Raw genomic sequence first — 10,539 nt, 5'->3', positions numbered from 1 at the left:
TCAAATGTGCAGGGAAGGGTGTGTATATATGCTGAGTAGCCAAAGAGAACAGCCTGGGCCAGCCGCAAAACTGATGTCTCTCAGTTGCAAACCCATCCTCTGGGTTTCTGCTGAAGCTTGAGTTCTGCACAGCAGCTGCCTCTGTGTGAGTCTCTGCCACAAGGATACACTACAGAGAGACAAGCTAGAGGAGGGGAAGGGATCTGGGCCTTCCTTTTGGCTTCTTGTCTTCATTCTCATCCCAAAAAGGTGACTCCTCGGTATCCTCAATCGGCCTGGCCAAAGCAGGCCCTCCCATCACAACAGCTGGGCCTGGTTGGCAATGTCTCTGACACTACCAGAAGCAGCCTCGCCATGCCTGTCAGCCACCAGCACCAGCCAAACACTACCCCACCTCAGAAGTCAGATGGAAAGCTGACGGGGTGGCAGTCACTGCCTAGAATTGTTCCTTAAAGAAAACCTTAGTATTCTCCTTTAGGTTACAAAGTTAAACAACTTTATAACTAGTTAACAATCTTTTTTTTTTTTTTGAGACGGAGTTTCACTCTTGTTGCCCAGGCTGGAGTGCAATGGTACGATCTTGACTTAATGCAACCTCCACCTCCTGGGTTCAAGCAATTCTCCTCCCTCAGCCTCTTGAGTAGCTGGGATTACAGGCGCCCACCACCATGCCTAGCTAATTTTTTTGCATTTTTAGCAGAGACTGGGTTTCCCCATGTTGGCCAGGCCAGTCTCGAACTCCTGACCTCAGGTGATCCACTCACCTCAGCCTCCCAAAGTGCTGGGATTACAGGCGTGAGCCACCGCACCCGGCCAACAATCTTTATGTTAAATTTTCTCTGTTCCAATAACTGATATGGTTTCTGTCTCCTGACTGCACCCTGGCTATAAATGTAAATAAAATCTTATTTGCAGGATAAATTAAGAATATAAAGATGCGGCCGGGCGCGGTGGCTCAAGCCTGTAATCCCAGCACTTTGGGAGGCCGAGGCGGGCGGATCACAAGGTCAGGAGATCGAGACCACAGTGAAACCCCGTCTCTACTAAAAATACAAAAAATTAGCCGGGCGCGGTGGCGGGCGCCTGTAGTCCTAGCTACTCAGGAGGCTGAGGCAGGAGAATGGCGTGAACCCAGGAGGCGGAGCCTGCAGTGAGCCGAGATCGCGCCACTGCACTCCAGCCTGGGCAACAGCGTGAGACTCCGTCTCAAAAAAAAAAAAAAAAAAAAAAAAAAAAAAAAAAAGAATATAAAGATGCAAAGTGTAAAAGAGAAAACAGAAACCTATAATGATGCTGATGCGTACATAAAGACAGTTGAAATAATTCGATTAAATACATGGGGTTTCCCAATTCAGCATGTTTCTTTTTGGAAGCAAACTAAATATTCAGGAGATGAATACATGAATTAAGGGGAAAAATTTGCAAAATGATGATTTTTTTTTGGCACAATCTACTAAAAACTACATAAAAATGTGAGATTTCCTATGGAGTGAAAATAAAGAAAAAAGAAAAACCTTCTGTAAAACCGGCAAACAGTGTAAAAGACTCAAATACCTTTTCCAAAAAAGGATAATTCAACACTTTTCTTGCAGCTCTCCCAAAATACACTTACACACATAAAAGCTCTCATTCACATGCACGCACACATGTTAACACCCCCTTGCCGCCTCCCCAACAACTCATTCGAGATGCCCTTAGACGGGGTCAAGCGGGGTAGGTGGCTGCCCAGAAAGCATGGCAGAATGAGAAGGCTGACGAAGGGCCGGGAAAGGGGCTGGGGAAGCTGCTGAGGGCCTGGGCAGACAGAGGGAGATGAGGGGGCCAGCAGGGTGGTGACAGCCCACTAAGAAGCATCTCGTGTGAATAAGGGGCACAGGGCCGAGCAGCGGGAGGCTTGACAGTGGCACTGGGATACAGAGTAACACTGGGGAAATGATGAAATAAATAAATATGCTGAGAACATCTGGGTGCCATGGTTCTAGGACAGAACCGAATTATAAACAGGGGATCGGGCGCACTGGCTCACGCCTGTAATCCGAGGACTTTGGGAGGCTGAGGCGGGTGGATCACTTGAGGTCAGGAGTTCAAGACCAGTCTGGCCAACCTGGCAAAACCCCGTCGTACTAAAAATATAAAAATTAGCCGGGCGTGATGGTGCATGCCTGTAATCCCAGCTACTCGGGAGGCTGAGGTGGGAGAATTGCTTGAACCCACAGGCAGAGGTTGCAGTGAGCTGAAGTTGCAAGACTGCACTCCAGCATGGGTGACAAAGCAAGACCCCGTCTCAAAAAATAAATAAACAAATAAATAAGGAATTAAATAGCACTTTTATTTGAGAATTGAAAATGGTCTCCTTGGAGAGTGGAAAACGGGAGTGCAGAGGGAAGGAGGAGACGAAGGTGGCATTCTATTGATTTTTGTAAAAAGCACTACAGAACAGCCAACCTCTTACATTATATGTCTGTATAACTGGAAAAGAAGACAACACATTTTATCTACAAACATGTGTAACTGGCAAAGAACTCTGCCTACCACTTACTGAGCAAATTACCTTTCTGGGTCTTAATGTGATAACATTAACAAATAGTGTCACAGTTGGAATACATTAGTAGTGACTGCCTCTTTCTTATCAAAACAAAGCAATAACTGAGTCAAACTATAACCTTCTACACTAATGGAAAGTCTTCCTTAATTTCACCATTGACTCTAAAAGCACTAGTACGTACCAGAATCTTCTGTGGGTTCAGTTTTCACTTTGATGGGACCACAACTGCAAGGAGAAGAAAGCCCTGATCAAGCCATGTGCTGGTGACAGTCACTCCCACAACATTCAAAGTCTCTGGGTCTCAAAGTGTAAGATCCCTCCCTTGACCAAGGCAGGTGCCAACCTGACTCAGCTTAAAACTGGCATATTTATTTCTTGCATAAATAAGAGTTATTGGGCTGGACGCAGTGGCTTACGCCTGCAATCCCAACACATTGGGAGGCCGAGGCAGGTGGATCACAAGGTCAGGAGTTCAAGACCAGCCTGGCCTATATGGTGAAACCCCGTCTCTACTAAAAATACAAAAATTAGCCGGGTATGGTGGCGCTTGCCTATAGTCCCAGCTACTCAGGAGGCTGAGGCAGAAGAATCGCTTGAACCCAGGAGGCGGAGCTTGCAGTGAGCTGAGATCATGCCACTGCACTCCAGCCTGAGTGACAGAGGGAGACTCTGTTTCCAAAAAAAAAGTTATCAACTGAACTTAGGACTTCAATTTCTATCTATCTTTTGGGGAAAAAAGTACTATAAAATACTACAGAGTAGCATATAAAGAGTTATAGGGCCAGGCGCGGTGGCTCACGCCTGTAATCCCAGCACTTTGGGAGGTGGAAGCGGGTGGATCACCTGAGGTTAGGAGTTCAAGACCAGCCTGGCCAACATGGTGAAACCTCGTCTCTACTAAAAATAGAAAAAAATTAGCCGGGTGTGGTGGCACATGCCTGTAGTCCCTGCTATTTGGGAGGCTGAGGCAGGAGAATCACTTGAACCCAGGGGAGGGGGGAGCGGGGGTGGCAGTGAGCTGAGATCACGCCACTTCACTCTAGCCTGGGCAAAAAGAACAAAACTCCATCTCAAAAAAAAAAAAAAAAAAAAAAAAAGCTATCAACTGAACTTAGTACTTTAATTTCTATCTATCTTTTGGGGAAAACAGTACAATACAATACTACAGAATAGCATATTAACTTCCAAATATGACTCTAAGGCCAATTCACAGTGTGACCAATGCCGCTGGCTTTTCCCAGGAACTCTACTATTCAGAAATACCAAGTCAAAGAGGGCATGTTCACAGGATCTCCAAATGATATCCTTACCTATTAAACTTTAAGATGTGTGACATAAGGCCTTTTTAATATTCTAATATTTCAATTATCTAACAACTAAAACTTTTTGAGATGTGGGAGTTAAACAGCAGTAATGAAATTAGGTTTTACCTTCCACCTGGAGATAGTATCGACCTGTCAGCATCTGTTACCATCACACGACCACCTACGTACAAAAAAAAATTCGCGTTAGTTTTGCAACATTTCAAATATAATACTTCTAAAGCCTTTAAATATAGAATGAATGGGGTAGAACTAGGCTTTGCAGCTCTGGATCACACCAGAACAAACATTGCTTTTCATCCCTTCACCCAACCACACCCTCCTTGAATGAAAAAGCTCTATTTTCATCAGTGAGAGAAATGCAGACACATACCATTTGTCTAGTAAGATGGAATATGGAGAACATGACTCTGCTGACGTATAAATGACGATACACATTTTTCTCTTTTTTTTTTTTTCTTTTTTTAGAAACAGGGTTTTACCCTGTTGTCCAGGCTGGTGTGCAGTGGCATGATCATAGCTCACTGCGGCCTCCAACTCCCGAGGATCAAGCAATCCTCCTACCTCAGCCTCCTGAACAGCTGGGACTACAGGAGCATGCATTACCACTCCCAGCTAATTGTTTTCTATTTTTTGTAGAAATTAGATCTTGCTATGTTGCCCAGGCTGGTCTCGAACTCCTGGACGCAAGGGAGACTCCCACTATGGTCTCCCAAAGTGCTGAGATTAGGCTGGGCGCGGTGGCTCACACCTGTAATCCCAGCACTTTGGGAGGCTGAGATGGGTAAATTGCTTCAGGTCAGGAGTTCGAAAGCAGCCTGGCCAACATGGTAAAACCCCATCTCTACTAAAAAATATAAAAATTAGCTGGGTGTAGTGGCAGGTGCCTGTAATCCCAGTTACTCGGAAGGCAGAGGCAGGAGATTTGCCTGAACCCGGGAGGCAGAGGTTGTAGTGAGCCAAGAATGCGCCACTGAACTCCAGCCTGGGCGACAGAGCAAGACTCCATCTCAAAATAAATAAATACATAAATAAAAATAATAAAAAAAACTTTTAAGTCTAAAATTTAACATAAACATGACAAATATTTCTCCTTCTTAAAAGAGATTTACACAAAAATCCTACCACTAACATCATAGCTCATGGGCAAAATCCTTTCCTACTAATATCACAAGATGATGTCTGCTATTACCAATGCTGTTTGACATTTATATTCTAGCCAGAGCAACAAGAATAAGAAATAAGAGGCACTTAGATTGCAAAGGAAGTGGTAAATTGTCTTGATTCTCACACAACTTGATCTCCTACATAGAAAGTCCAGAAATAAACACAGGGTCAAATGACTTTCAACAAAGATGACAAGGATATCCCGAGGGAAAGGACGGTCTTTTCAGCAAATTGTCCTGGAATCAAAGGATATCCACGTGCAAAAAGATGAATTTACACCCTTACCTTGTACAATATACAAAAATGACGTCAAAATGAACCATAGATCTAAATATAAGAGCCAAAGCTATAAGACTTGTGGAAGAAAACATAGAAGTCAAATCTTCATGCCTTTGGGTTATGCAACGGTTTCTTAAACATGAAGTCAAAAGCATAAGTGAGGGCCGGGCGCAGTGGCTCATGCCTGCAATCCCAGCACTTTGGGAGACCGAGGTGGGCAGATCACCTGAGGTCTGGAGTTTGAGAACAGCCTGACCAATATGGTGACACCCCATCTCCACTACAAATACAAAAGCTATCCGGGCATGGTGGTGGGCACCTGTAGTCCCAGCTACTCAGGAGGCTGAGACAGGAGAATTGCTTGAACCCAGGAGATGGAGGGTGCAGTGAGCTGAGATCACGCCACTGCACTCCAGCCTAGGTGACACAGTGAGACTCTGTCTCAAAAACAACAACAACAACAACAACAACAACAAAAAAGCATAAGTGACAAAAGAATAAACTGGTTTTTATCAAAATTTAAAACGTTTCTGCCTCAAAAGATACTACCAAGCAGGTGAAAAAGACAAGTTATACAGTAAGAATAATGTAGATTTATTAGAATTGGAGAAAATATTCCCAAATCCTGTACTCTAGCCTAGATAACAGAGTGACACCATCGCAAAAAGAAAAAAAAAAAAATTTAACAAATCATCAATTAGGGACTTATATCAAGACTATATAAAAAACTCTTAAGACTCAATAATAAAAAGACAAATAAACCCAATTTTTAAATGGTAAAAGGACCTAAAAGGACCTAAATAGATATTTATCCAAAAAATATGTATGGATGACCAATAAGCACAATGAAAGATAACACAAGCCTGTAATCCCAGCACTTTGGGAGGCCGACGCAGGTGGATCACTTGGGCTCAGGAGTTCCAGACCAGCCTGGCCAACACGCAAAAGCTTTTCTCTACCAAAAAAGGTTCAGAAATGAGCTGGGTATGGTGGTGCACGCCTGTAGTCCTAGCTACTGAGAAGCTGAGGCAGCAGGATTGCTTGAGCCTGGGAGGTTGAGGCTGCACTGAGCTGAGATGGCACCACTACACTCTAGCCTGGGCAACAGAGTGAGACTCTGTCTCAAAAAAGAAGGTAAAAGATAACACAACATCAACAATCACTAGAGAAATTTTAAAAAGTCAAACAACAATGAGATACCACATCATACCTATTACAATGGCTAAAATCAAGAAGTAAGTTGGCAGAAATGTGGGGGTAACCCTCCTATCCTGCTGCTAGAGTATAACATGGTATAGCCACCTTGGAAAACAGCTTGTCAGTTTCTTCAAAGTTCAGTGTAGCAGGGTGCGATGGCTCACGCCTGTAATCTCAGCACTCTGGGAGGCCTCCCTTGATCATGAAGTCAAGAGATTGAGACTATCCTGGCCAACATAGTGAAACCCTATCTCTACTAAAAATACAAAAATTAGCCGGGCATGGTGGCGCGTGTCTGTAATCCCAGCTACTTGGGAGGCTGAGGCAGGTGAATCTCTTGAACCCAGGAGGCGGAGGTTGCAGTGAGCCGCCAAGATCGTGCCACTGCACTCCAACCTGGTGACAGAGCGAGACTCCATCTCATTAAAAAAAAAAAAAAAAAAAGTTCAGCGTAAATTTACCCTATTCCTAGTAATTGCACTCCTATGTAAATCCAAGAGATATCAAGGAATATGTCCAGACAAAAACTTGCTCAAGTATGTTCACTGTAACATTATTCCCAATACCCAAAGGTAGAAACAACCAAAATATCTATAAACTGATGATTGGATCAACAGGCGGTATATGTTCCTGTCACAGAATAATTAGTGCTCAGCAATAAAAAGAAACTACGGATACACCCATCAAGCTCAATGAGCCTCGAGTGAATGATGCTCAGTGTAAAAAGCTCATTTCAATAGGATGCATACTACATATTCCATTTCTACAACATTCATGAAATAACAGAGGGATGATGAAAACATCCCCAAATTAGACTGTGATGAAGGATGAAAAACCCTTAAAAACATTTTAAGACTGTAAATCTACTATTAGTGAATTATATACTTAAGACAAGTGAATTTGGCTGGGCGCAGTGGCACATGCCTGTAATCCCAGCACTATGGGAGGCCGGGGCAGGTGGATCATTTGAGGTCAGGAGTTTGAGATTATCCTGGCTAACATGGTGAAACCCCAATCTCTACTAAAAATACAAAAAAAATCAGTCAGGCGTGGTGGCGCACACCTGTAATCCCAGCTACTCTGGAGACTGAGGCAGGAAAATCACTTGAACCTGGGAGGCGGAGGCTGCAGCGAGCTGAGATCACACCACTGCACTCCAGCCTTGGCGACAGAGCAAGACTCCGTCTCAAAAAGATAATAATAAAATAAGACAAGTGAATTTTATGGTGTATCAATTATACCTCAATCAATCTGCTAAAAAATTAATCTTTTCACCACAATGAGAATAAAACAAAGGTTAATAGAAAATACAATGTGTATGTTTATGTATATATAATTTTTTCCTTTCATCCTTACATGGTTAAGAGTATTCCAGTGATACTGGTTACTTACTTCCGAAAGTCTCAAATAAACCTGGCTCTAAAGGATACCACTCTTTATCCTGTTTTCCCTTCAAATGAAATGGCTAGACTTCCCTAAAGGAAGCTGAAATCCTCATCATTCTTCAAGGGCCCATAGAAATGCTCTCTTCCTCATGAACTCTTCCCTGAACTATAAAGGTATCCAACCTCCACTAATATCCACAGCCCTTTCTCAGAACCATTCTTGCAGTAGGGATGTGATGCTCCTGCCATGTTCACTTTACAGACTTTTCTCTCTTCGTGAGACTCTCAGCTCTAAAAAGTTGTAATGCTGATACACAGATGCATATCCCCTCCCCACCCAATGCTGTGCCCAACAATGCCTTGCCTAGTCAATGACATTAGGTCAATTAAATCCTACTCATAATTCTGCTAAGTGAGGGCAGACATATGATCTTCTACAGAAAACAAGCAGCGGAGCTGAAAACAAAAAACAGCCGGGCGCGGTGGCTCACGCCTGTAATCCCAGAAATTTGGAAGGCTGAGGTAGGTGGATCATGAGGTCAGGAGTTCAAAACCAGCCTGGCCAAGATGGTGAAACCCTGTCTCTACTAAAAATACAAAAATTAGCCGGGTGTGGTGGCGAGCACCTATAATCCCAGCTACTCGGGAGGCTGAGGCAGAGAATTGCTTGAACCTGGGAGGCGGAGGTTGCAATGAGCCGAGATCGTGCCACTGCACTCCAGCCTGGGCGATAGAGCGAGACTCCATCTCAAAAAAAAGAAAACAAAAAACAAGTCTCCACTTTTTTAGCTCAATGAACCTTTCGTGGATTATATAAACATCTAAACAGCCCATTCAAAAATGTCTGACATCATATTCTCAAAGAAAATAAAACAGAAACCATTGAAGTGTATTAAAATCTAGCAAAACGGAGGCTAGCCAGCTATCAAGGAAGTGAATCTCTTACTTACCTAGATGCTTCTTTGGCTCTAAGAAAGGTCTGCATTAAAACAAAACAAAACTCCATATGAATACACAAAATTATTGTAGCACATACATTTAAATGACTTCTGTGTTAAATATGAATTTTAAAACTCTATTAACATAAGCTGAATATTCAAATTTATATGAATCAACTGTTGATGGCTACAAAGGGAGAAAGCACTTCACCTCTTAATGATGAATGAAATCCCTGCTTTGTTCTCCAAAATCCATTTCAGAGTTGCAAGATCATAGTTCTCGGGGTGTTTAAAGGCAACGCCTTCCGGAAGCCCCTGTACTACCACAGCCGACTGGTCTCGCAGCATCTTCTCATATGGTACAGGTACCACTGTGGATTTGCCTAAAGCTTTCCCTGGGGGAGGTGAAAAGCAGATGAACATCATTCAATGGTAAGATTAAAAAACGAAATCATCACTAGCTTATTGTGGCTTAATAAGGACATCCATGATTTCTTATAATATGTGATTTCAAAATTAATACTATAGCATTCTAGCTCCCCATATCAGCAGAAGGTCTAAACCTGAAACTGATCCAAAGGGCCAAAATGAAAAGTAGATACAATATTTTACTTTAAAAACTACACAGAAAGAGCAATGGCTGGTTTCTTGCACTATTGCCTTTCTTGAAGATGGTCCCATCCTGGCATATTCTCAGGTACAATTTGGCCTCAGAATATAGAAGCCCAGCACATCCAACCATTACCATAAAATATCAGGAATATTTCAGCTAATATTCTCATTGAAAACTTATCAGGTAGGCCGGGCGCGGTGGCTCAAGCCTGTAATCCCAGCACTTTGGGAGGCCGAGATGGGCGGATCACGAGGTCAGGAGATCGAGACCATCCTGGCTAACCCAGTGAAACCCCATCTCTACTAAAAAATGCAAAAAAAAAAATTAGCCGGGCGAGGTGGCGGGCGCCTGTAGTCCCAGCTACTCGGGAGGCTGAGGCAGGAGAATGGCGTGAACCCGGGAGATGGAGCTTGCAATGAGCTGAGATCAGCCACTGCACTCCAGCCTGGGCGACAGAGCGAGACTCCGTCTCAAAAAAAAAAAAAAAGAAAACTTATCAGGTAAACACAAGCTTCCCATTCACAAATGAGTATATACTGTCAACCTATTGGGCAGCGAGCCTCACACATACTGAAAATCCCATTCCAGAGAATTGATTTACACCTATGACCCCACAGTAAAACCTCAATCTCCTCCTTTGACTGTTTTCGTGTTAAGAGCTTCGTTTTATGATGGGACAAGAGTAACAAAAGGTGGCTTTGCAGGGAATTGGAGAGATGAGCATGCATATTAGAAAGAAACAGCTAGGCTGGGCATGGTGGCTCACGCCTGTAATCCCAGCACTTTGGGAGGCCAAGGTGGGCAGATCACCTGAGGTCAGGAGTTTGAGACCAGACTGGCCAATATGGTGAAACCACATCTCTACTAAAATCTAATACAAAAATTAGCTGGGCATGGTGCCGGACACCTGTAATCCCAGTTACTTGCGGGGGCTAAGGCAGGAGAATCACTTGAACCTGGGAGGCGGAGGTTGCAGTGAGCCGAGATCGTGCCATTGCACTCCAGCCTGGGTGACAGAGCGAGACTCCATCTCAAAAAAAGAAAGAAAGAAAGAAACAGCTCTACTGGTGACATTTCTTCCTGGGTTCCTTCA

At 43.5% G+C, this 10,539-nt stretch overlaps 1 protein-coding gene and 1 long non-coding RNA gene across 51 annotated transcripts in view; both read right to left on the bottom strand.

The window, feature by feature from the left end:
• Nucleotides 1–10,539, bottom strand: part of GTF2I (general transcription factor IIi) — a 117,555-nt gene that overhangs the window by 55,981 nt on the left and 51,035 nt on the right. For 45 of the 50 annotated variants that reach the window (XR_013414618.1, XR_013414617.1, XR_013414616.1 and 42 more), the window contains 4 exon segments: nt 9,045–9,228; nt 8,846–8,874; nt 3,976–4,030; nt 2,727–2,770 (listed from right to left, as the gene is read on the bottom strand). Coding sequence is in view for 40 of the 50 variants with exons in the window: in XM_077994389.1 (XP_077850515.1) it covers nt 2,727–2,770; nt 3,976–4,030; nt 8,846–8,874; nt 9,045–9,228 (312 nt within the window). In the remaining 10 variants the exon portion in view is untranslated. 50 annotated transcript variants of the gene reach the window in all.
• Nucleotides 4,305–8,412, bottom strand: LOC144339812 (uncharacterized). Its single transcript, XR_013415218.1, has 3 exons — nt 7,572–8,412; nt 5,649–6,805; nt 4,305–4,454 (listed from the first exon to the last, which is right to left on the bottom strand). It is a non-coding gene; the product is annotated as an uncharacterized LOC144339812 (long non-coding RNA).

Source organism: Macaca mulatta, chromosome 3, assembly GCF_049350105.2.
Source record: "Macaca mulatta isolate MMU2019108-1 chromosome 3, T2T-MMU8v2.0, whole genome shotgun sequence".
NCBI lineage: Eukaryota > Metazoa > Chordata > Mammalia > Primates > Cercopithecidae > Macaca > Macaca mulatta.
The sequence above is the reverse complement of the archived record's forward strand: the minus strand, read 5'-3'. Positions and strand labels throughout refer to the sequence as shown.